At 50.5% G+C, this 26,115-nt stretch overlaps 1 protein-coding gene across 4 annotated transcripts in view; it reads left to right on the top strand.

The window, feature by feature from the left end:
- Positions 1-5,933, top strand: part of RFX5 (regulatory factor X5) — a 28,975-nt gene extending 23,042 nt beyond the window's left edge. For all 4 annotated transcript variants that reach the window (XM_069951313.1, XM_069951310.1, XM_069951312.1 and 1 more), the window contains exons 8-10: positions 1,592-1,790; positions 1,881-1,990; positions 4,945-5,933. In XM_069951313.1, the coding sequence (XP_069807414.1) occupies positions 1,592-1,790; positions 1,881-1,990; positions 4,945-5,772 (1,137 nt within the window). In that variant the 3' untranslated portion in view covers positions 5,773-5,933. The remainder of the gene's footprint in view (positions 1-1,591; positions 1,791-1,880; positions 1,991-4,944) is intronic.
- The last annotated feature ends 20,182 nt before the right edge of the window (positions 5,934-26,115 follow it).

Here is a 26,115-nt window from a genome sequence, read left to right as displayed (position 1 = left end):
GGTACATGGCTCAATCCATCTTCCCAGTGATGCGGTGAAGTAGCCCTGTACCCTTGGCAGAGAAACACCCCCAAAACATTATGCTTCCACCTCCACGCTTGACGGTGGGCACAGTGTTCTTGGGGTCATAGGCAGCATTTTTCTTCCTCCACACATGGCGGGTGGAGTTGAGGCCAAAAAGTTCAATTTTGGTCTCATCTGACCACAAAACCTTCTCCCAATAACTTGGTTCATCTTTCAAATGATGATTGGCATACTTGAGGCGCGCCTCCACATGTGCTCTCTTCAGCAGGGGCACCTTCTCTCCACATGTGCTCTCTTCAGCAGGGGCACCTTTCGGGCACTGCAGGATGTGAATTCATTGTTGCGCAAAGTGTTGCCAATTGTTTCCTTGCAAACTGTGGTCCGAGCTGCCTTCAGGTCATTTGCTAACTCCTGCCGAGTGGTTGCAGGACGATTTCTGACTGTTCTCAGCATCATTGCCACCCCACCAGGCGAAATCTTCTTTGGAGCACCGGGCCGAGGTCTGTTGATTGTCATGTTATACTCTTTACACTTTCTGATAATTGCACCAATAGTTGTTACTTTCACATCCAACACCTTACTAATCTTTTTGTAGCCCCTTCCAGCTTTGTGGAGGTCAACAATTCTGACTCTGAGGTCCTGTGACAGCTCTTTGGTTTTACCCATGTTGGAGACTTGAAATCTGTGTGATCTGTCTGATTCTGTGGACAGTTGTTTTTCACACAAGTGATTAGTGAGAACAGGCGGCTTCAGGTCAGGTAACAAGTTGATTGGGAGTGTCTAACTGGTCTGTAAAAGCCAGAACTGCTAATGAATACTAAGGGATCAAATACTTATTTCACTCCATGAAATACAAATCAATTAATATATATTCCTTAGATTTATTTTCTGGATTTTCTTTTTAATATTCTGTCTCTCCATGTAAGAATACATCTACCATTAAAAGTATAGAATGATCATGTCTTTATTAGTGGGCAAACAAAGAAAATCAGCAAGGGATCAAATACTTCTTGGACTCACTGTATATCTCCCCGCAGTCAGAGCTGCCCCCACACTGCCCTCCTACTCCCTGTATGTATATAGCTCTATATATCTCTGCAGTCAGAGCTGCCCCCCTACTCCCTGTGTGTATATATATATATATATATATACACACATACAATCTCCCCGCAGTCAGAGCTGCCCCCACACTGCCCCCTACTCCCTGTGTGTGTGTATGTATATATATATATATATATATATATATACACAATCTCCCCGCATTCACAGCTGCCCCCACACTGCCCCCCTACTCCCTGTGTGTGTGTGTATATATATATATATATATATATATATATATATATCTCCCCGCAGTCACAGCTGCCCCCACACTGCCCCCCTACTCCCTGTATGTATACAGCTCTATATATCTCTGCAGTCGGAGCTGCCCCCACACTGCCCCCTACTCCCTGTGTAGCTGCCCCCACACTGCCCCCCTACTCCCTGTATGTATATAGCTCTGTATATCTCTGCAGTCACAGCTGCCCCCCTACTCCCTGTGTGTATATAGCTCTGTATATCTCTGCAGTCGGAGCTGACGGACCTGGTCCAGTCCTACAACAACGATGTGATAAACGCCTCGTGCGCCCTCATCTGTAACTGGGCTGAGAAGATCCTGAAGAGATCCTTCAACAACGTGGTGGAGGTGGCCCAGTTCCTTATCCAGCAGCACATTATTAACCCCCGCAGTGCCAACGCAGAGCTGGTCCTGTCCATGGTTCTCTCAGGTGACCCTCCCGCCACCCCCTCCTCCAGCCTGTCTTGCCCGCATCCTCACATACATCATTCATCATGGCTTCTTTCTCTTTTTGGAGCAGACAGTTCTCAGAGCGGCGGACAGAAGGTTCAGAAGCCGCAGCTGGCAGAGGCGATGGGCAGCAAGCAGCCGGGGTCTCCTGACAGCAGCGGGGCGGACACAGCTACAAAGGTGAGGACGGACCCCTGGGGGTCTGTGTGGTGCTTCTATCTATTATTATCTATTATTATTATATGTCGCTGTAACATTATATACTATGAATCATAAAAGAAGTAGAATACTGCAGCACTCCTCGTTCTTCAGCAATCTCAGTGTTTCTTTCAGCGTAACAGGTGGATACTGAATAGGCTATCCACGATCTTTGTTCCTGTTGGCTTGCTGAAGAATGAGGAGTGCTGCGGTATTCTACTACTTTTATGATTTGTTCCTTGCTAAGACCTCTACCTATATACCACGCCAAGAGCACCCTCCGTCAGCGAGGATCTATCGTGGAGAGTCCATGTATTAGGTCTCAAAGTGATATCCGGTGGTGCAAGGGACTTTTCTTCTTGTCTATACATTATATACTATTATTATATGTCGCTGTAACATATACTATTATGTGTCGCTGTAACATTATATACTATTATTATATGTTGCTGTAACATTATATACTATTATTATATGTCGCTGTAACATTATATACCAGGGGTACTCAACAACTTTTAGTGAAGCTCCACTTACCGGGGTCTATTGTCAGGTGAAGGTCCGAGCTGAACATCAGTAGGAAACGTGTTTTGTTACTTTGTCACAAACGTTCAACTATTTATATACAGAATTGCTGCTTATTAGCGTGAAAACTGGCATTTTTTTCTCTCTCACCAAGCCTTTGATATAAGGTACAAAGGGAGTGACTGCCCTGGTAGTATATAGCCCCCCTGTTGCTCCCCCAGTAGTGTATAGCCCCCCCTGTGCGCTCTCCTTCAGTAGTATATAGCCCCCTGTTGCTCCCCCAGTAGTATATAGCCCCCCTGTGCGCTCTCCCCCTGTAGTATATAGCCCCCTGTTGCTCCCCCAGTAGTATATAGCCTCCCCGTGCGCTCTCCCCCTGTAGAATATAGCCCCCTGTGAGCTCCCCCCAGTAGTATATAGCCCCCCTGTGCGCTCTCCCCCTGTAGTATATAGCCCCCTGTGCGCTGTCCCCCAGTAGTATATAGCCCCCTGTGAGCTCCCCCCAGTAGTATATAGCCCCCCTGTGCTCTCCCCCTGTAGTATATAGCCCCCTGTGAGCTCCCCCCAGTAGTATATAGCCCCCGTGAGCTCCCCCCAAGTAGTATATAGCCCCCCTGTGAGCTCCCCCCTGTAGTATATAGCCCCCTGTGAGCTCCCCCTGTAGTATATAGCCCCCCCATGCGCTGTCCCCCTGTAGTATATAGCCCCCTGTGAGCTCCCCCCAGTAGTATATAGCGCCCCTGTGCTCTCCCCCCAGTAGTATATAGCCCCCCTTGTGCTTTCCCCCTGTAGTATATAGCCCCTGTGAGGTCCCCCCTGTAGTATATAACCCCCTGTGCGCTCCCCCCAGTAGTATATAGCCCCCTCAGTAGTATATAGCCCCCTGTGAGGTCCCCCCTGTAGTATATAACCCCCTGTGAGGTCCCCCCTGTAGTATATAGCCCCCTGTGCACTCCCCCCAGTAGTATATAGCCCCCTCAGTAGTATATAGCCCCCTCAGTAGTATATAGCCCCCTGTGAGGTCCCCCCTGTAGTATATAGTCCACCTGTGCGCTCTCCCCTTGTAGATGCCCCCCAGACAGAAAAAAAAAATAACAAAAACAACTCACCTAGCACCTCGTTCCCCGCTGCGGCTGTCTTCGTCTCTTCCCGTCGGTCCGGCCCCCGGCTGATACGCGCTCTGTAGGGATGTCCCGGGGATTCCCCAGCAGAGCGCGCATCAGTGACCTCAGCGTACGCGGCCGGCCTGCACTTCCGGGAATGACAGGCCGACAGCGTACACTGAGGTCTGTGGTGCGCGCTCTGCTGGGGAATCCCCGGGACATCCCTACAGAGCGCGTATCAGCCGGGGGCCGGACCGACACTGCCCCCAGCCCCACAGGCGTACTGACATCTAAGGACAGTACGCCTATGGGGCGGGAGGCAGTGCGGTGGGGAGCGGGACCTCCTAACCGCCCCGGGACGGACCGGATCCGGGGCGGTTAGGAGGTCTGACCAGGGGTCCGGACAGCTGGCCTCCGCGGTCCGGGTTCGGACCGCGGTCCGCCAGTTGAGGACCCCTGTTATATACTATTACTATATGTCGCTGTAACATATACTATTATGTGTCGCTGTAACATTATATACTATTATTATATGTTGCTGTAACATTATATACTATCATTATGTGTTGCTGTATTATATACTATCATTATATGTTGCTGTATTATATACTATTATTATATGTTGCTGTAACATTATATACTATTATATGTTGCTGTAACATTATATGCTATTATATGTCGCTGTATTATATGCTATCATATGTCGCTGTAACATTATATACTATTATTATATATTGCTGTATTATATGCTATTATATGTAGCTGTAACATATACTATTATTATATGTTGTTGTATTTGCTATTATATGTCGCTGTAACATTATATGCTATTATTATATGTCGCTGTAACATTATATGCTATTATTATATGTTGCTGTAGTATTATATACTATTATATGTTGCTGTATTATATACAGTTTTTGAAGGGCGCTGTAACATATACTATTATGTGTCGCTGTAACATTATATACTATTATTATATGTCGCTGTAACATTATATACTATTATTATATGTTGCTGTATTTGCTATTATATGTCGCTGTAACATTATATGCTATTATTATATGTCGCTGTAACATTATATGCTATTATATGTCGCTGTAACATTATATGCTATTATATGTCGCTGTAGTATTATATACTATTATTATGTTGCTGTATTATATACAGTTTTTGAAAGGCGCTGTAACATATACTATTATGTGTCGCTGTAACATTATATACTATTATTGTATGTCGCTGAAAAATTATATACTGCTTTTATATGTTGCTGTAACATTATATACCATTATTATATGTTCTTGTTTTCAGAACAAGAAGATCATCACCACCACCCATCCTGGCAGCCCCCCACAGGTAAAGAAGCGCCCCCCAGAGCCTCAGAAGCCGACCAGCAGCCCGCAGGTGGACGCCCTGGTGGCCCGTCTCCCCGTCCTCTTACCCCGACTCCCTACAGAAGAGAAGTACATCAGCTCCAGCCCCCCCGTGCGATTTACCCCCCCGGTCCTGGCACCAAGTCTGATCCCCGGACAACTAAAAGTGTCGCCCTTACCCTTCACACACGGGATGCCCCTGACGGTGACGGGCATGAACGGTACCGGACTGGTCTCCCAGCCAGTGGCGCCCCCTGTCATCAGCATGATTCTGCCCGATATGACTAATCTGGAGTCTCACACTCTCGGCAAAACCAACCAGAACGGCAGTAAGGACTTCACAGTCTCGGGCAGCGCAGCAGACAGTAAAGCGGTCAAGCGTCTCGCCTCATCTGCTGTAACATCTACAGACGATGGACAGTCAAAAAGAAAGAGGGGGCGCCCAAGAAAGATGGATGCTTCTCAGAGTACCCCCGCTAAAACACCTTCTCAAGTCAATATGGCTCCAGGGAGGGCTTTGATTGACAGTGAGCAGGAGTCCAGCATTGCCTCTATGGTACAAGACACGAGCGCCAGCAAGACAATGGCGTCCAACAGAACACTAGATACAGCCGACACAAAGATGGCTGCAGAGACTGTGCCAAACCAGGTCAGCGTCATCCAAGATGGCCGACAGAGCTTGGCTCAGTGGACTGTACGGCCTGGGGAGAGTCAAAGATGGCAGACAGGTTCTGATGAGACCCCCAACATTGGACAGTCTGAATGAGACCCTCCATCCAAATCAACCCATAGACTTGTACAGCACTGGTGCAGGAGAAGAGCCATATGGTCATGTGACATCATCTATATCCAGAAGGCCGCTCGTCCATCTTTGTATCATTGTTAACCCTTCACAGGTTGGGTAATATGAGATTTCTTACAAACAGCCTCAAGTTTTGCTCATTTCAGTGCTGTAAGGGGGAGTGGGGCGACCTGTGACCTCTGCCGCTGGCTCTCAGCTTGTCCTAAAGCTCACAACTTCCCGACCACCTCTCTTGGCCGTGAATAGTCTGGAGCGGCTTCTCAACTGCAGTCCTCATGGCCACCAACAGGGAAAGTTTTCAGGATTTTCTTAGTATTTCACAGGTGATATTATTATACTCATCAGGTATTATCACAGGTGATGTTATTATACCCATCAGGTAGTATCACAGGTGATATCATTATACTCATAAGGTAACACAGGTGATATTATACACATCAGGTATTATTACAGGTGATATATAATTATACCCATCAGGTAGTATCACAGGTGATATATAATTATACACAGCAGGTAGTATCACAGGTGATATCATACTCATCAGGTATATCACAGGTGATATCATTATACTTATCAGGTAGTATCACAGGTGATATCATTATACTCATCAGGTAATACAGGTAATATTATACACATCAGGTAGTATCACAGGTGATCTTATACTCATCAGGTATATCACAGGTGATGTCATTATACCCATCAGGTATTATCACAGGTGATATCAATATAACCATCAGGTAGTATCACAGGTGATATTATACACATCAGGTAGTATCAAAGGTGATATCATTATACTTATCAGGTAACACAGGTGATATTATACACATCAGGTATTATTACAGGTGATATATAGTTAGACCCATCAGGTATTATCACAGGTGATATATAGTTATACCCATCAGGTAGCATCACAGGTGATATCATTATACCCATCAGGTAGTATCGCAAGTGATATCATTATACTCATCAGGTAGTATCACAGGAGATATATAATTGTACCCATCAGGTACTATCACAGGTGATCTCATTATAACCATCAGGTAGTATCACAGGTGATCTCATTATACCCATCAGGTAGTATCACAGGTGATCTCATTATACCCATCAGGTAGTATCACAGGTGATCTCATTATACCCATCAGGTAGTATCACAGGTGATATATAATTATACTCAGGTATTATCACAGGTGATATTTTACTAAGTGCATCTGGTATTATCACAGGTGATATCATTATACCCATCAGGTAGTATCACAGGTGATATACAATTATACCCATCAGGTAGTATCACAGGTGATATCATTATACCCATCAGGTAGTATCACAGGTGATATATAATTATACTTATCATGTAGTATCACAGGTGATATCATTATACCCATCAGGTAGTATCACAAGTCATATCATACTCATCAGGTAGTATCACAGGTGATTTATAATTATACCCATCAGGTAGTATCACAGGTGATATCATTATACTCATCAGGTAGTATCACAGGTGATTTATAAATATACCCATCAGGTATTATCACAGGTGATATCATTATACCCATCAGGTAGTATCACAGGTGATATCATTATACTCATCAGGTAGTATCACAGGTGATTTATAAATATACCCATCAGGTAGTATCACAGGTGATATCATTATACCCATCAGGTAGTATCACAGGTGATATCATTATACCCATCAGGTAACACAGGTGATATCATTATACTCATCAGGTATTATCCCAGGTGATACATAATTATACCCATCAAGTAGTATCACAGGTGATATCATTATACACATCAGGTAGTATCACAGGTGATATCATTATACCCATCAGGTAGTATCACAGGAGATATATAATTATACCCATAAGGTAGTATCACAGGCAATATTATTATACCCATCAGGTAGTATCACAGGTGATATCATTATACCCATCAGGTAACAGGTGATATCATTATACCCATCAGGTAGTATCACAGGTCATATCATACTCATCAGTTAGTATCACAGGTGATTTATAATTATACCCATCAGGTAGTATCACAGGTGATATCATTATACTCATCAGGTAGTAGCACAGGTGATTTATAAATATACCCATCAGGTATTATCACAGGTGATATCATTATACCCATCAGGTAGTATCACAGGTGATATCATTATACCCATCAGGTATTATCACAGGTGATATCATTATACCCATCAGGTAGTATCACAGGTGATATCATTATACCCATCAGGTAGTATCACAGGAGATATATAATTATACCCATAAGGTAGTAACACAGGTGATATCATTATACCCATCATTTAGTATCACAGGTGATATCATTATACCCATCAGGTAACAGGTGATATCATTATACTCATCAGGTATTATCCCAGGTGATATATAATTATACCCATCAAGTAGTATCACAGGTGATATCATTATACACATCAGGTAGTATCACAGGTGATATCATTATACCCATCAGGTAGTATCACAGGAGATATATAATTATACCCATAAGGTAGTATCACAGGCGATATTATTATACCTATCAGGTAGTATCACAGGTGATATCATTATACCCATCAGGTAACAGGTGATATCATTATACCCATCAGGTATTATCACAGGTGATATCATTATACCTATCAGGTATTATCACAGGTGATATATAATTATACCCATCAGGTAGTATGACAGGTGATATATAATTATACCCATCAGGTGATATATTATTATACTCATCGGGTATTATCACAGGTGATATCATTATACTGATCAGGTAGTATTACAGGTGATATTATACCCATCAGGTAACACAGGTGATGTCATTATACCCATCAGGTATTATCACAGGTGATATATAATTATACACATGAGGTATCACAGGTGATATATAATTATACACATCAGGTAGTATCACAGGTGATATCATTATACCCATCAGGTAACACAGGTGATGTCATTATACCCATCAGGTATTATCACAGGTGATATATAATTATACACATGAGGTATTATCACAGGTGATATATAATTATACCCATCAGGTAGTATCACAGGTGATATATAATTATACCCATCAGGTATTATCACAGGTGTTATCATTATACTCATCAGGTATATCACAGGTGATATTATACCCATCAGGTAGTATCACAGGTAATATCATTATACTCATCAGGTAGTATCACCGGTGATATATAATTATAATCACAGGTGATATCATTATACCCATCAGGTAGTATCACAGGTGATATCATTATACCCATCAGGTAGTATCACAGGTGTCTTTGTATAGGAAATCCTCAATACATGACCTGTTGGTGGTCATGAGGACTGGGCTGGAGGGTGCCAGGGGTGGATAGGCTATAAATGTCCAATATGGGTATACCCTTTTAAAGGAAAAGTTCGGCCCAAAGTATTTTTTAATGTTATTTCTTATGGAAAGTTAGACAAATTCCTAATGTATATTAATTATGGGAAATGCACATATAGGACTATTTACCTTAATTTAGTAGATCATGGAGACTTCTAATTCTATCAAATACCGTGACGTCACGAATCAGGGTGTAATTTCTATGGAGTGTCCAGCAGGGGGTGCAGTATATGTAGAAGCCTATGGACTGTATTGAAGTCTATGGGAGATGTAATGTGCAATGTAATGTAAACTACACTTTATTGGTACTATGTTTATAGGATAATTTAGGGAGCAAGGACACTTGCTCCCCAAATGGAGGGCACCGAGCAGGGAGGGAGAGAGGAGCAGGTGCATCTAACTACCTCCTCCCTCCCTGCTTGCTGCACTGGGACAGATAGACACTTCTACTACTCCCATCATCTGCTCATAGTATGAGCAGATGATGGGAAAAGTAGTACCAGGGAGATCCTCAGCACCAAGCCCCACGGCGTCCTGCTGATTCGGTCCCGGACGTCACCCCCAGCAGCTCTCTTCATTCGGGACCAAATCTGCAGGACGCGGGGGCGGCAGTGATCTGGCAGTCCAGGATAGCAGGGAAGTGAGTTGTGCAACGGTGGGGGAGGCTGGGGAGTTAGTGATGGGGGCAGGGAGGTTACTGGCGACGGCTGTGCGGCCGGTGTGTACGGTGGCTGGGGGCAAGATGAGTAAGGTTACCGGCGGCAGCTGTGCGGCCGTTGTGTGCAGTGGCTGGGGGCCAGATGTGTAAGGTTACCGGGGTCGGCTGTGCGGCCGGTGTGTGCGGTTGCTGTGGGCCACATGTGTAAGGTTACCGGGGGCGGGTGTGTAGGGTGGCTGTGAAGTTACCGGTGGGGGGTGTCGGCTGAAGGGGGGCATAGTGCTGAGGATCTCTCTGGTACTACTCCTCCCATCATTTGCTCCTACTTTGAGTAGATGATGGGAGTAGTAGTAGTGTCTATCTGTCCCAGTTCAGCAGGGAGAGAGGGAGGTGTTAGTTAGATGCACCGGCTCCTCTTTTCTCCTGCTCGGTGCCCTCTATTTGGGGAGCAAGTGTCCTTACACCAGGGCCCTGGCAGATATGTAACGGCTAAAGGTCAGGGGTGATTACACCGGATCCACCACCAGAGCCACGGCAGATGTTTAACAGCTACAGTTTAGGGGTGATTACACTGGATCCACCACCAGAGCCCTGGCAGATGTGTAATGGCTACAGGTCAGGTGTGATTACACCGGATCCACCACCAGAGCCCCGGCAGATATGTAACGGCCACATGTAAGGTGTGATTACACCGGATCCACCACTAGAGCCCCGGCAGATATGTAACGGCCACAGGTAAGGTGTGATTAAACCGGATCCACCACTAGAGCCCCGGCAGATATGTAACGGCCACAGGTCAGGTGTGATTACACCGGATCCACCACCAGAGCCCCGGCAGATATGTAACGGCCACATGTAAGATGTGATTACACCGGATCCAACACTAGAGCCCCGGCAGATCTGTAACGGCCACAGGTAAGGTGTGATTACACCGGATCCACCACCAGAGCCCCGGCAGATATGTAACGACCACAGGTAAGGTGTGATTACACCGGAGCCCTGGGAGATGTGTAACGGCTACAGCTCAGGGGTGATTACACCAGAACCATGGCAGATATGTAGCGGCTACAGGTCAGGGGTGATTACACCGGATCCACCACCAGATCCCCGTCAGATGTGTAACGGGTACCGGTCAGGGGTGATTACACCGGATCCACCACCAGAGCTCTGGAAGATATGTAACGGCTACAGGTCAGGGGTGATTACACCGGATCCACCACCAGATCCCCGTCAGATGTGTAACGGGTACCGGTCAGGTGTGATTACACCGGATCCACCACCAGATCCCCGTCAGATGTGTAACGGCTACAGGTCAGGGGTGATTACACCGGATCCACCACCAGAGCTCTGGAAGATATGTAACGGCTACAGGTCAGGGGTGATTACACCGGATCCACCACCAGATCCCCGTCAGATGTGTAACGGCTACAGGTCAGGGGTGATTACACTGGATCCACCACCAGAGCTCTGGCAGATATGTAACGGCTACAGGTCAGGGGTGATTACACTGGATCCACCACCAAAGCCCCGGGAGATGTGTAACAGCTACAGGTCAGGGGTGATTACACCGGATCCACAGCCACGGCAGATATGTAACGCCTACAGGTCAGGGGTGATTACACCGCATCCACCACCAGAGCTCCGGCAGATATGTAACACCTACAGGTCAGGGGTGATTACACCGGATCCACCACCAAAGCCCCGGCAGATGTGTAATGGCTACAGGTCAGGGGTGATTACACCTGATCTACCACCAGAGCCCCAGCAGATGTGTAATGCCTACAGGTCAGGGGTGATTACACCGGATCCACCACCACAGCAAATTTGTAACAGCGACAGGTCAGGTGTGATTACATCGGATCCACCACTAGAGCCCCGGCAGATATGTAACGACCACAGGTAAGGTGTGATTACACCGGATCCACCACCAGAGCCCCGGCAGATATGTAACGACCACAGGTAAGGTGTGATTACACCGGATCCACCACCGGAGCCCTGGGAGATGTGTAACGGCTACAGCTCAGGGGTGATTACACCAGATCCACCACCAGAACCATGGCAGATATGTAGCGGCTACAGGTCAGGGGTGATTACACCGGATCCACCACCAGATCTCCGTCAGATGTGTAACGGCTACAGGTCAGGGCTGATTACACCAGATCCCCGTTAGATGTGTAACGGCTACCGGTCAGGTGTGATTACACCGGATCCACCACTAGATCCCCGTCAGATGTGTAACGGCTACAGGTCAGGGGAGATTACACTGGATCCACCACCAAAGCCCCGGGAGATGTGTAATGGCTACAGGTCAGGGGTGATTACACCGCATCCACCACCACAGCCACGGCAGATATGTAACGGCTACAGGTCAGGTGTGATTACACCGCATCCACCACCAGAGCTCCGGCAGATATGTAACGCCTACAGGTCAGGGGTGATTACACCGCATCCACCACAGCCACGGCAGATATGTAACGGCTACAGGTCAGGGGTGATTACACCGCATCCACCACCAGAGCTCCGGCAGATATGTAACACCTACAGGTCAGGGGTGATTACACCGGATCCACCACCAGAGCCCCGGCAGATGTGTAATGGCTACAGGTCAGGTGTGATTACACCAGAGCCCCGGCAGATATGTAACGGCTACAGGTCAGGGGTAATTACACCAGATCTACCACCAGAGCCCCGGCAGATGTGTAACACCTACAGGTCAGGGGTGATTACACCGGATCCACCACCAGAGCCCCGGCAGATGTGTAATGGCTACAGGTCAGGTGTGATTACACCGGATCCACCACCAGAGCCCCGGCAGATATGTAACGGCTACAGGTCAGGGGTAATTACACCAGATCTACCACCAGAGCCCCGGCAGATGTGTAACACCTACAGGTCAGGGGTGATTACACCGGATCCACCACCAAAGCCCCCGCAGATGTGTAATACCTACAGGTCAGGGGTGATTACACCGGATCCACCACCAGAGCCCCGGCAGATGTGTAATACCTACAGGTCAGGGGTGATTACACCGGATCCACCACCAAAGCCCCCGCAGATGAGTAATTCAGTTCAAAAAGTGACGGGTATATTCTATAGAAATGTTGCACACACACACTGTCACAAGATATGCACCCAGAAGAAACAAGCTACTGTCTCGAAACGTAACCTGTATGTAGTGTATAAGGAGAGGAGCATATGATTACGAATTCAGAACAAAAAATTGTTTTATTAAGAAGTTACGGCATGAAAAAGGGTTCAAATCAGTAAGTAGTAAAGCCACCAAAACATGGCGTGGCATCGAATTAGGTGATCTATGATCCCTGCCATATGGTCTATGATCAGGCCATATTCTCTGCAACTGGGCTGTTAATTCCCCAGTATTCCAGGACGGCTGCTGTTTCCTTGCAGGTCCCAGACGTGCTCTATTCAGAGGTCTGGTGACCTGGCAGGTCACCCTATATTCTTGTCTGGTGACCTGCAGGCCATGGGAGTACCCTATATTCCTGTCTGGTGACTTGGAAGGCCATGGGAGTACCCTATATTCCTGTCTGGTGACTTGAAAGGCCATGGGAGTACCCTATATTCTTGTCTGGTGACCTGCAGGCCATGGGAGTACCCTATATCCTTGTCTGGTGACCTGCAGGCCATGAAGGTACCTTATATCCTTGTCTGGTGACCTGCAGGCCATGAAGGTACCTTATATCCTTGTCTGGTGACTTGGAAGGCTATGGGAGGAAGTCATATCCTTGTCTGCTGATCTGACAGGCCATGGGAGTACCCTATATTCTTGTCTGGTGACCTGGAAGGCCATAGGAGTACCCTATATCCTTGTCTGGTGACCTGCAGGCCATGGGAGTACCCTATATTCTTGTCTGGTGACCTGGAAGGCCATAGGAGTACCCTATATTCTTGTCTGGTGACCTGGAAGGCCATGGGAGTACCCTATATCCTTGTCTGGTGACCTGCAGGCCATAGGAGTACCCTATATTCCTGTCTGGTGACCTGGCAGGCCATGGGAGTACCCTATATCCTTGTCTGGTGACCTGCAGGCCATAGGAGTACCCTATATTCCTGTCTGGTGACCTGGCAGGCCATGGGAGTACCCTATATTCTTGTCTGGTGACCTGGCAGGCCATGGGAGTACCCTATATCCTTGTCTGGTGACCTGCAGGCCATAGGAGTACCCTATATTCCTGTCTGGTGACCTGGCAGGCCATGGGAGTACCCTATATTCCTGTCTGGTGACCTGGCAGGCCATGGGAGTACCCTATATTCCTGTCTGGTGACCTGGCAGGCCATGGGAGTACCTTATATCCTTGTCTGGTGACTTGGAAGGCCATGGGAGTACCCTATATCCTTGTCTGGTGACCTGGCAGGCCATGGGAGTGTCAGGATCAGCGGACGTGAGTGTCACGTGCCCGTCCATCCCTAAGGGCGTTGTCTAAGCGTATCCTCTGTTATTCACAAGATACTCCTGAGGGTGGAGCTAGACTTTCCCAGAGGATACGCCAGGTCGCTACCAGTTGAGATAGACAAGGCACGTAACAGCTGGTCCGAGCAGACCAGATGGCAAGGGTGGTACAACCAGTGTTGCCAACTGACAGTACAGACAATAAAGCACACAGGACACACCGGATGAAAGTAATGGATGCAGGTGACGGATGCTGAGGACTAAGACACAGGTGCAGTTCACACAAAGTAGATAACCGGATGCAGGAATGGTAGCAAGAGCAAACACGGCTAGGGTCAGGTTCACACACAAGATGCAGGTATGCTGGAAGCAACTGGGAGTGCAGGATCAAGCAACAGGAACTCCAGGGAACGAGGACACCTCAGTGATAACACAGGAACAGGACAGGAACCAGGGCAGAGGATATAGGAACACAGGAATGCCTTTGCAGAGAAAATGCACAAACACCTTTGCAGGACCGAGGTACCTTGACGCTCAGGCAGAGCACATGTGGAGGCAGCTTCCTTAAATTGCTAAGCAACAGGTGCAGCATAATTAAGGCAAATAGCAGTGTGCACGCGCCCCCTCTAGTGGCTAGAACTATACTACATGCAGAGGAAAATGCAGCTTGACCCGAAGGCCTGAAGGACTAACTGCAGTGAATAAACACACGGCGACTGCAACGCCCAGCCGCCGTTACAGGGAGGACGTCATATTCTTTTCTGGTGACCTGGCATGCCATGGGAGTAGGTCATATCCTTGTCTGGTGACCTGGAAAGCCATGGGAGTACCTAATATCCTTGTCTGGTGACCTGGAAGGCCATAGGAGTACCTAATATCCTTGTCTGGTGACCTGGAAGGCCATGGGAGTACCCCATATTCTTGTCTGGTTGTAACAATGGAAGCTGTGAATCCGCTGTGCCACCACTAGCGATGACCAGGGAGCGGAGTCTTAAGGGCTGCAGGTCTTCACCGGGTGCCCGCTGCAAGGCGGGATGGGCTTGCTGCGGCAGGCAACCCCTAGGTAGCTACCCCTGGCTTGGCTTGCTGGTGGCAGAGGCGAGGTGCAGATGGAGACAAGTAGGCACATTGGCTGGAACGCAGCAGGAGGCTTTGGCTGGAACGGAGACAGCAGACAGATAGCTGAAACCACAGGGCAGGATACACAGCAAGAATACACGGGCAGAAATACACGGGCAGGTATACACGGAAGCTGGGCCACACACTAATGGGAAGCATGCAGAGGCTCCAACACTAAGGATAGGGTAGGGCAGGAATTTATAGGAAGGTGTATTGGTGCAGACCAATCAGGGACGCAATGTTCCTTTAAATTCAGCAGAGCAAGCACGCGCCGGGCTGCACCGAAGAAGGAAGAGGCAGGAGAGAGCACCAGGCAAAAGGTGATGTGTGGAAAAAGCGGGGAATGAACGGGGGCCGCGGGCGGAAAGAGCAGCGCTCTGGCTGCAGCTGTGACAGTACTTCCCTTAGGCCTCCCTTTCCTCCTTGCCTGCAGGAAGTTCTTGATGAAATCCCGATCCAAGATGTTGCATTCAGGTTCCCAAGATCTCTCCCCTGGACCATACCCCTTCCAATCGACCAGTTTTCCTCTAACAGTTTTCATGGCTAAGATTTCCTTGACATAATAGACGTCTGTGGAGACTGCTTGGGGAGAGGAAGAGATAGGCTTCTTAGAGAACCGGTTGAGGACCACTGGCTTCAGGAGGGAGACATGGAAGGAGTTTGGGATTCGCATGGTGGGTGGCAGGCAAAGCTTGTAGGAGACTAGATTGATGCGCTTTATCACCACAAAAGGTCAGAGGAACCTGTGGGCCCAACTTGTAACTGGGAATTTTGAGACAGACATACTTGGTGGAAAGCCAAACTTTATCACCGCGAGCGAAGGTTACAGCAGGTCTCCTCTTTTCTGCCTGCGCCTTCATCTGACCGGAAGCACGAATTAGAGATTGTTGTGTTACTTCCTAGATGGGACCAATTCGTCCACAGCTGGTACCCCAGAGGAAAAGGGCAGAGGCAATGGGGGATGACAATGTAGAATGGTGACTTGCCAGTGGAGCCTGAGTCCAGATGGTTATAAGAGAATTCCGCCCAGGAGTGCAGACTGGACCAGTTGTTCTGACGAGCAGACACAAAATGCCGGAGATGATTTCCCAGGATTTGATTGACCCTCTCACCTTGCCCATTGCTCTCTGGGTGGTAAGCCGACGAAAAGTCCAGTTTCACTCAAAGTTAAGAACAGAAGGCACGCCAGAAACTGGAAATGAATTGTGGTCCTCTGTCAGAGACAATATATAGAGGAAGTCCATGTAACCGGAAAATATATTTAAAAAACAAATTGGACAGACGAGGAGCAGATGGTAGACCGGGAAGGGCCACAAAGTGGGACATTTTCAAAAAGCGGTCTGTTACCACCCAGATGACTGTTTTGCAGGGGGGGAAGGTCAGTGACAAAGTCCATGCCAATGTGAGTCCAAGGTGATCTGGAATGGGCAAGGGCTGGAGCAGAGAGGTCTTATTCAGCACGCAGGTGGTGTAAGAAGCCACATAATCCCTGACATCCCTGGATAAGCTTGGCCACGAATAGTAACGGGAGATCAGCTGCAAGGTCTTGTGACCTCCCGGATGTCCAGCGACCAAGGAAGAATTACCCCACTTTAAAATTCTTCTTCTGAGAGCCAGACGCACATAGGTCTTGCCTGGAGGGAGACACCGAAGGGTGGATGTGGCCACTGGCATTAGACGTTCAGGTGGAATAATATAGCGAGGGGTATCTTGCTGATCTACAACATCCGAAGGTCGCGAGAGGGCATCAGCTTTCAGGTTCCTCTCTGCCGGTCGGAAGTGGAGAACAAAACTGAATTGAGAGAAGAAGAGAGACCACCTGGCTTGCCTTGGATTTAGTCGTTGGACCGACTGGAGATAAAGAAAATTCTTGTGATCTGTGAAGATTTTAATCGGGTGCCTTGCCCCCTCCAGAAGATGTCGCCAATCTCCCAGTGCCAATTTGATTGCCAGCAATTCCCGATCTCCAATCGTGTAGTTCCTCTAGGCCAGGGAGAAGGTCTTAGAAAAGGAGCCGCAGGTTCAAATTTTTCCAGATAAGTCTTTCTGGGTAAGGACGGCCCGGCTCCCACCTAGGAGGCGTCTACTTCCAAGGAAAATGGTCTGGTAGGATCTGGGCGATTCAGAACAGTGGACTTCAGTTTGGCAAAGGCCTGCTCGGCCTGTACCGACCAGGGCTTGGAATCTGCACCATTCTTGGAAAGGGCAACGATTGGTGCTACCAGAGTGGAAAAATGGGAAATAAACTGCCGGTAATATTTGGCGAACCCAAGGAACCTCTGTAAAGCACGAAGTCCAACGGGACGTGGCCACTGAAGAACTGCTGACAGTTTTGCTGGATCCATCTGAAGGCCGTGGTTGGAGACAATGTAACCTAGGAACGGGAGGCTGGTCTGATGAAACATGCATTTCTCCAGCTTTGCATAAAGGCGATTAGCTCTCAATCGTCGAAGGACTTGGTGTACATGGGCCACGTGGGTCTGCAGATCAGGAGAGTAGATCAGGATATTGTCCAGATATATGACGACACAGACCTTCAAAAGATCTCGAAAGATATCATTGACAGACTCCTGGAAGACCAAAGGGCACCAGATGTATACGAAATGTCCATCTCTTGTGTTAAATGCGGTCTTCCATTTGTCTCCCTCACGGAAGCTGATCAAATTATAGGCTCGCCTGAGATCGAGCTTAGAGAAGACCTGGGCTCCTCGAAGGCGATTCAATAACTTAGAGAACAAAGGCAAAGGGTAGCGATTCTTCACCTTAACTTTGTTGAGTCCCCTGTAATCAATGGAAGGACGGAAAGACCCATCCTTGTTCTGGACAAAGAAGACCCTGGCACCAGCTGGAGAGGTGGACTTACGAATGAAGCCCTTTTACAGATTCTCGTTGATGTATGCAGCCATGGCTTCAGTCTCTGGAACAGAAAGCTGGTATACTCTGCCACGAGGAGGTGAGCTGTCGGCCTCCTTTTCAGAAAAAACATCGGCTAGTTCTTGATATTCAGACGGAAAGCCAGGTAGCGACTTGGGGAAGACAGAGGAAACCGGGTCTGGCGAGTCTTCAGACAGCGACCAGGATACTCCAGACCCAAACATAAGATTTCCCTGGTCTTCTAATCAAGGTTGGCAAGCATGGAGCTGCAACCAGGGTAACCCCAACAAGAAGAGTGGGACAAGATGTAGAAGACCATCTTCTCAGAATGTAGCGCCCCCACCTGAAGGGTTAACGGTCCAGTCTGATACCAAACCAGACCGCTGAGAGACTCGCCTGTGACGGAGATGGTCAGGGGTTTGGCAAGTGGAACCACTGGTATTCGCCACTCCTTCACCAGGGATGCAGCAATAAAACTTCCCACAGAGCCAGAATCCAGGAAGGCTGAGGACTGGAACCGGTAACCAGCTGAAGTGAAGATAATTACAGGGAAGGACAATCGTGGAGAGGAAGCACATACACCTAGGGAGGCCTCTCCAACCAGCCCTAGGTGCGGAAATTTTCCGATCGCTGTGGACGCCGGGGACAGTCCAGGCGAAAATTACCAGAACCAGCACAGTAGAGGCAGAGATTCAGTAGAGTGATTCTCCTCGGGAGTCAGACGCACTCTGTCCACCTGCATAGGCTCTTCCAAAACTGGCAGAGACTCAGGGGCAAACAGCCTCTGGAAAGCTGGGGCCGAACGGAATGCCCAGCGAGGACGATGTAACAGGCGTTATAGCCAAAGATCCTCCTCTCGCTCAGAGAACAGGACATCGATCCGGGTAGCCACGTGGATCAGGTCGTTTAACAAAGACGGGAGGTCTCAGCTGGAAACAGCCACTCTTGAAGGTGGCAACTAGGGCGGTGTTATTCCAGTCTAGTTCAGCTGCCAAAGTGCAAAACTGTACCGCATACTCCCCAACAGAGTAATTCCCCTGGTTCAGGTTGAGGAGGGTGGTCTCCGCAGATGAGGCCAGAGCTGACTCCTCAAAAACGCACTGGAACTCTGCCAGGAAGACCCGGAGGTTAGCGGTAACTGGATCATCTTGGTCCCACAATGGTGTTGCCCAGGCCAGGGACCTCCCAAGAGTCTGATGACGAATGCCACTTTGGAACGCTCAGTGGTGAACTGGTTTGCCAGGAGCTTGATGTGCATGGTGCACTGAGTGACAAAAGTTCTGCATTTCTTGGGGTCTCCACCATACTTAGACAGAAGTGCGTGGCGTAGAGGTGACGGTACTGGAGCCGAAGGTGGTGGAGTTGCTGGAGGAGCCGGTTCTCCTGATGCCCGCTGTTGTAAAGCAGCAGACAATTATATCTGCTGAGACTGCTGCTGGATCTGTTGAGATTGCTGGGCGACCACTCTAGCGATCTCACGGATATCAGGCACCGCGCCAGGATCCATGTTTGGAGCCTATTGTAACAATGGGTGCTGTGGATCCGCTGTGCCACCTCTAGTGTAACCCCCTCTCCTCATCAGTAGTGATCAGTGTGACCACCCCCTCTCTTCATCAGTAGTGATTAGTGGGTCACACTGATCACTACTGATGAGAAGAGCAGGGGTCACTGGGATCACTTGTGATGAGGGGAGCATGGGTCACACTGATCACTGTTGATAAGAAGAGGGGGTCACACTAATCACTACTGATGAGGGGAGGGGTGTCACAATGATCAGTACCGATGAGGAGAGAGGGTCACACTGATCACTGCTGATGAGGAGAGATGGGGTCACACTGATCAGTACTGATGTGGAGAGGAGGGTCACAATGATCACTACTGATGAGCAGGGGGGTCACAGTGATCACTACTGATAAGGAGAGAGGGTCACACCGATCATTACTGATGAAAAGAGGCTCACACTGATCATTACTGATGAGGGGGGTCACACCAATCACTACTGATGATAGCGGGGGTCTCTGATCACTACTGGTGAGGAGAGTGAGTCAGTAGTGATGAGTGTGACCCCTGTCCTCATTAGTAGTTATCAGTGCAACCCCTTCTCCTTATCAGTAGTACTCAGTGTATCCCCTCTCTCACCAGTAGTTATCAGTATGACCCCCATCTCCTTATCAGTAGTAATCAGTGTGACCCCCCTCTCCTCATCAGTAGTAATCAGTGTGACCCCCCTCTCCTCATCAGTAGTGATAATTGGGACCCTATTTCTTCATCAGTAGTGATCAGTAGGACACCTCTCTCCTCATCAGTAGTGATTAGTCAGAACCCCCCCTCCTAATCAGTAGTGATCAGTGTAACCCCCCCATCAGTAGTGATCAGTGGGACCCTCCTCTCTCCTTATCAGAAGTGATCAGTGTGACCCCTGTCTCCTCATCAATAGTGATCAGTGTGATCCACCCTCCCCATCAGTAGTAATCAGTGTGACCCCACCTCCCCATCAGTAGTGATCAGTGTGACCCCCCCTCCCCATCAGTAGTGATCAGTGTGACCCCCCTCCCCATCAGTAGTGATCAGTGTGACCCCCCCCCTCCCCATCAGTAGTGATCAGTGTGACCCCCCCCCCTCTCCCCATCAGTAGTGATCAGTGTGACCCCCCCCCCTCTCCCCATCAGTAGTGATCAGTGTGCCCCCCCTCCCCTCATCAGTAGTGATCAGTGTGCCCCCCTCCCCATCATTAGTGATCAGTGTGACCCCCCCCCTCTCCCCATCAGTAGTGATCAGTGTGACCCCCCCCTCCCATCAGTAGTGATCAGTGTGACCCCCCCTCCCCATCAGTAGTGATCAGTGTGACCCCCCCTCCCCATCAGTAGTGATCAGTGTGACCCCCCCTCCCCATCAGTAGTGATCAGTGTGACCCCCCCTCCCCATCAGTAGTGATCAGTGTGACCCCCCCCCTCCCCATCAGTAGTGATCAGTGTGACCCCCCCCCCTCCCCATCAGTAGTGATCAGTGTGACCCCCCTCCCCATCAGTAGTGATCAGTGTGACCCCCCCCTCCCCATCAGTAGTGATCAGTGTGACCTTCCCCTCTCCCCATCAGTAGTGATCAGTGTGACCCCCCCCCCTCTCCCCATCAGTAGTGATCAGTGTGACCCCCCCTCCCCATCAGTAGTGATCAGTGTGACCCCCCTCCCCATCAGTAGTGATCAGTGTGACCTCCCCCCTCCCCATCAGTAATGATCAGTGTGACCCCCCCTCCCCATCAGTAGTGATCAGTGTGACCCCCCTCTCCATCAGTAGTGATCAGTGTGACCCCCCCCCTCCCCATCAGTAGTGATCAGTGTGACCCCCCCTCTCCCCATCAGTAGTGATCAGTGTGACCCCCCCCTCCCCATCAGTAGTGATCAGTGTGACCCCCCCTCCCCATCAGTAGTGATCAGTGTGACCCCCCCTCCCCATCAGTAGTGATCAGTGTGACCCCCCCCTCCCCATCAGTGTGACCCCCCCTCTCCCCATCAGTAGTGATCAGTGTGACCCCCCTCCCCATCAGTAGTGATCAGTGTGACCCCCCCTCCCCATCAGTAGTGATCAGTGTGACCCCCCCTCCCCATCAGTAGTGATCAGTGTGACCCCCCCTCCCCATCAGTGTGACCCCCCCTTCCCCATCAGTAGTGATCAGTGTGACCCCCCTCTCCATCAGTAGTGATCAGTGTGACCCCCTCCCCATCAGTAGTGATCAGTGTGACCCCCCCTCCCCATCAGTAGTGATCAGTGTGACCCCCCCCATTAGTAGTGATCAGTGTGCCCCCCCTCCATCAGTAGTGATCAGTGTGACCCCCCCCTCCCCATCAGTAGTGATCAGTGTGACCCCCCCCCCTCCCCATCAGTAGTGATCAGTGTGACCCCCCCTCTCCCCATCAGTAGTGATCAGTGTGACCCCCCCCCCTCCTCATCAGTAGTGATCAGTGTGACACCCCCCCTCCCCATCAGTAGTAATCAGTGTGACCCCCCCTCCCCATCAGTAGTGATCAGTGTGACCCCCCCTCCCCATCAGTAGTGATCAGTGTGACCCCCCCTCCCCATCAGTAGTGATCAGTGTGACCCCCCCATCAGTAGTGATCAGTGTGACCCCCCCCTCCCCATCAGTAGTGATCAGTGTGATCCTCCCCCTCCCCATCAGTAGTGATCAGTGTGACCCCCCCCTCCCCATCAGTAGTGATCAGTGTGACCTCCCCCCTCCCCATCAGTAATGATCAGTGTGACCCCCCCCCTCCCCATCAGTAGTGATCAGTGTGACCCCCCCCCTCCCCATCAGTAGTGATCAGTGTGACCCCTCCCCTCCCCATCAGTAGTGATCAGTGTGACCCCCCCTCCCCATCAGTAGTGATCAGTGTGACCCCCCCCTCCCCATCAGTAGTGATCAGTGTGACCCCCCCCCTCCCCATCAGTAGTGATCAGTGTGACCCCCCCTCCCCATCAGTAGTGATCAGTGTGACCCCCCCTCCCCATCAGTAGTGATCAGTGTGACCCCCCTCCCCATCAGTAGTGATCAGTGTGACCCCCCTCTCCATCAGTAGTGATCAGTGTGACCCCCCTCCCCATCAGTAGTGATCAGTGTGACCCCCCCTTCTCCCCATCAGTAGTGATCAGTGTGACCCCCCCTCCATCAGTAGTGATCAGTGTGACCCCCCCCTCCTCATCAGTAGTGATCAGTGTGACCCCCCCTCCCATCAGTAGTGATCAGTGTGACCCCCTCTCCTTATCAGTAGTGATCAGTGTGACCCCCCCCTCTCCATCAGTAGTGATCAGTGTGACCCCCCTCCCCATCAGTAGTGATCAGTGTGACCCCCCCTCCCCATCAGTAGTGATCAGTGTGACCCCCCCCATCAGTAGTGATCAGTGTGACCCCCCCTCTCCCCATCAGTAGTGATCAGTGTGACCCCCCCCTCCCCATCAGTAGTGATCAGTGTGACCCCCCCCTCCCCATCAGTAGTGATCAGTGTGACCCCCCTCCCCATCAGTAGTGATCAGTGTGACCCCCCCTCCCCATCAGTAGTGATCAGTGTGACCCCCCCCTCCCCATCAGTAGTGATCAGTGTGACCCCCCCCCCCCCCATCAGTAGTGATCAGTGTGACCCCCCCTCCCCATCAGTAGTGATCAGTGTGACCCCCCCTCCCCATCAGTAGTGATCAGTGTGACCCCCCCCTCCCCATCAGTAGTGATCAGTGTGACCCCCCCCTCCCCATCAGTAGTGATCAGTGTGACCCCCCCTCCCCATCAGTAGTGATTCAGTGTGACCCCCCCCCTCCCATCAGTAGTGATCAGTGTGACCCCCCTCTCCCCATCAGTAGTGATCAGTGTGACCCCCCCCTCCCCATCAGTAGTGATCAGTGTGACCCCCCCCTCCCCATCAGTAGTGATCAGTGTGACCCCCCCCTCCCCATCAGTAGTGATCAGTGTGACCCCCCTCCCCCATCAGTAGTGATCAGTGTGACCCCCCCTCCCCATCAGTAGTGATCAGTGTGACCCCCCCTCTCCCCATCAGTAGTGATCAGTGTGACCCCCCCTCCCCATCAGTAGTGATCAGTGTGACCCCCTCTCCCCATCAGTAGTGATCAGTGTGACCCCCCCCTCTCCCCATCGGTAATGATCAGTGTGACCCCCCCTCCCCATCAGTAGTGATCAGTGTGAACCCCCCCCATCAGTAGTGATCAGTGTGACCCCCCCCCCCCATCAGTAGTGATCAGTGTGACCCCCCCCCCCATCAGTAGTGATCAGTGTGACCCCCCCCCTCCCCATCAGTAGTGATCAGTGTGATCCTCCCCCTCCCCATCAGTAGTGATCAGTGTGACCCCCCCCTCCCCATCAGTAGTGATCAGTGTGATCCTCCCCCTCCCCATCAGTAGTGATCAGTGTGACCCCCCCCTCCCCATCAGTAGTAATCAGTGTGACCCCTCCTCCCCATCAGTAGTGATCAGTGTGACCCCTCCTCCCCATCAGTAGTGATCAGTGTGACCCCCCTCCCCATCAGTAGTGATCAGTGTGACCCCTCCTCCCCATCAGTAGTGATCAGTGTGACCCCCCTCTCCATCAGTAGTGATCAGTGTGATCCCCCCCTCTCCCCATCAGTAGTGATCAGTGTGACCCCCCCTCCCCATCAGTAGTGATCAGCGTGACCCCCCCCCTCTCCATCAGTAGTGATCAGTGTGACCCCCCCCTCCCCATCAGTAGTGATCAGTGTGACCCTCCCCTCTCCCCATCAGTAGTGATCAGTGTGACCCCCCCCCTCCCCATCAGTAGTGATCAGTGTGACCCCCCCTCCCCGATCAGTAGTGATCAGTGTGACCCCCCTCCCCCCATCAGTAGTGATCAGTGTGACCCCCCCTCCCCATCAGTAGTGATCAGTGTGACCCCCCTCCCCCCATCAGTAGTGATCAGTGTGACCCCCCCCCTCCCCATCAGTAGTGATCAGTGTGACCCCCCCTCCCCATCAGTAGTGATCAGTGTGACCCCCCCTTATCAGTAGTGATCAGTGTGACCCCCCCCTCCCCATCAGTAGTGATCAGTGTGACCCCCCCCTCCCCATCAGTAGTGATCAGTGTGACCCCCCCCTCCCCATCAGTAGTGATCAGTGTGACCCCCCCCTCCCCATCAGTAGTGATCAGTGTGACCCCCCCCCTCCCCCATCAGTAGTGATCAGTGTGACCCCCCCCTCTCCATCAGTAGTGATCAGTGTGACCCCCCCCTCCCCATCAGTAGTGATCAGTGTGACCCCCCCCTCAGTAGTGATCAGTGTGACCACCCTCCCCATCAGTAGTGATCAGTGTGACCCCCCTCCTCATCAGTAGTGATCAGTGTGACCCCCCCTCCCCATCAGTAGTGATCAGTGTGACCCCCCCCTCCCCCCATCAGTAGTGATCAGTGTGACCCCCCCTCCCCCCATCAGTAGTGATCAGTGTGACCCCCCCTCCCCATCAGTAGTGATCAGTGTGACCCCACCTCCCCATCAGTAGTGATCAGTGTGACCCCCCTCCCCATCAGTAGTGATCAGTGTGACCCCCCCCCCTCCCCATCAGTAGTGATCAGTGTGACCCCCCCTCCCCATCAGTAGTGATAAGTGTGACCCCCCTCCCCCCATCAGTAGTGATCAGTGTGACCCCCCCCTCCCCATCAGTAGTGATCAGTGTGACCCCCCTCCCCCCATCAGTAGTGATCAGTGTGACCCCCCCCCTCCCCATCAGTAGTGATCAGTGTGACCCCCCCCTCCCCATCAGTAGTGATCAGTGTGACCCCCCCCTCTCCCCATCAGTAGTGATCAGTGTGACCCCCCTCTCCCCATCAGTAGTGATCAGTGTGACCCCCCCTCTCCCCATCAGTAGTGATCAGTGTGACCCCCCCCTCCCCATCAGTAGTGATCAGTGTGACCCCCCTCCCCATCAGTAGTGATCAGTGTGACCCCCCCTCCCCATCAGTAGTGATCAGTGTGACCCCCCTCCCCCCATCAGTAGTGATCAGTGTGACCCCCCTCTCCCCATCAGTAGTGATCAGTGTGACCCCCCCTCCCCATCAGTAGTGATCAGTGTGACCCCCCCCCCTCCCCATCAGTAGTGATCAGTGTGACCCCCCCCTCCCCATCAGTAGTGATCAGTGTGACCCCCCTCCCCCCATCAGTAGTGATCAGTGTGACCCCCCCTCCCCATCAGTAGTGATCAGTGTGACCCCCCCCCCTCCCCATCAGTAGTGATCAGTGTGACCCCCCACTCCCCATCAGTAGTGATCAGTGTGACCCCCCCCCTCTCCCCATCAGTAGTGATCAGTGTGACCCCCCCCCTCCCCCCATCAGTAGTGATCAGTGTGACCCCCCCCTCTCCCCATCAGTAGT

Source organism: Dendropsophus ebraccatus, chromosome 13 (genome assembly GCF_027789765.1).
Source record: "Dendropsophus ebraccatus isolate aDenEbr1 chromosome 13, aDenEbr1.pat, whole genome shotgun sequence".
NCBI classification, from domain to species: Eukaryota; Metazoa; Chordata; class Amphibia; order Anura; family Hylidae; genus Dendropsophus; species Dendropsophus ebraccatus.
The sequence above is the reverse complement of the archived record's forward strand: the minus strand, read 5'-3'. Positions and strand labels throughout refer to the sequence as shown.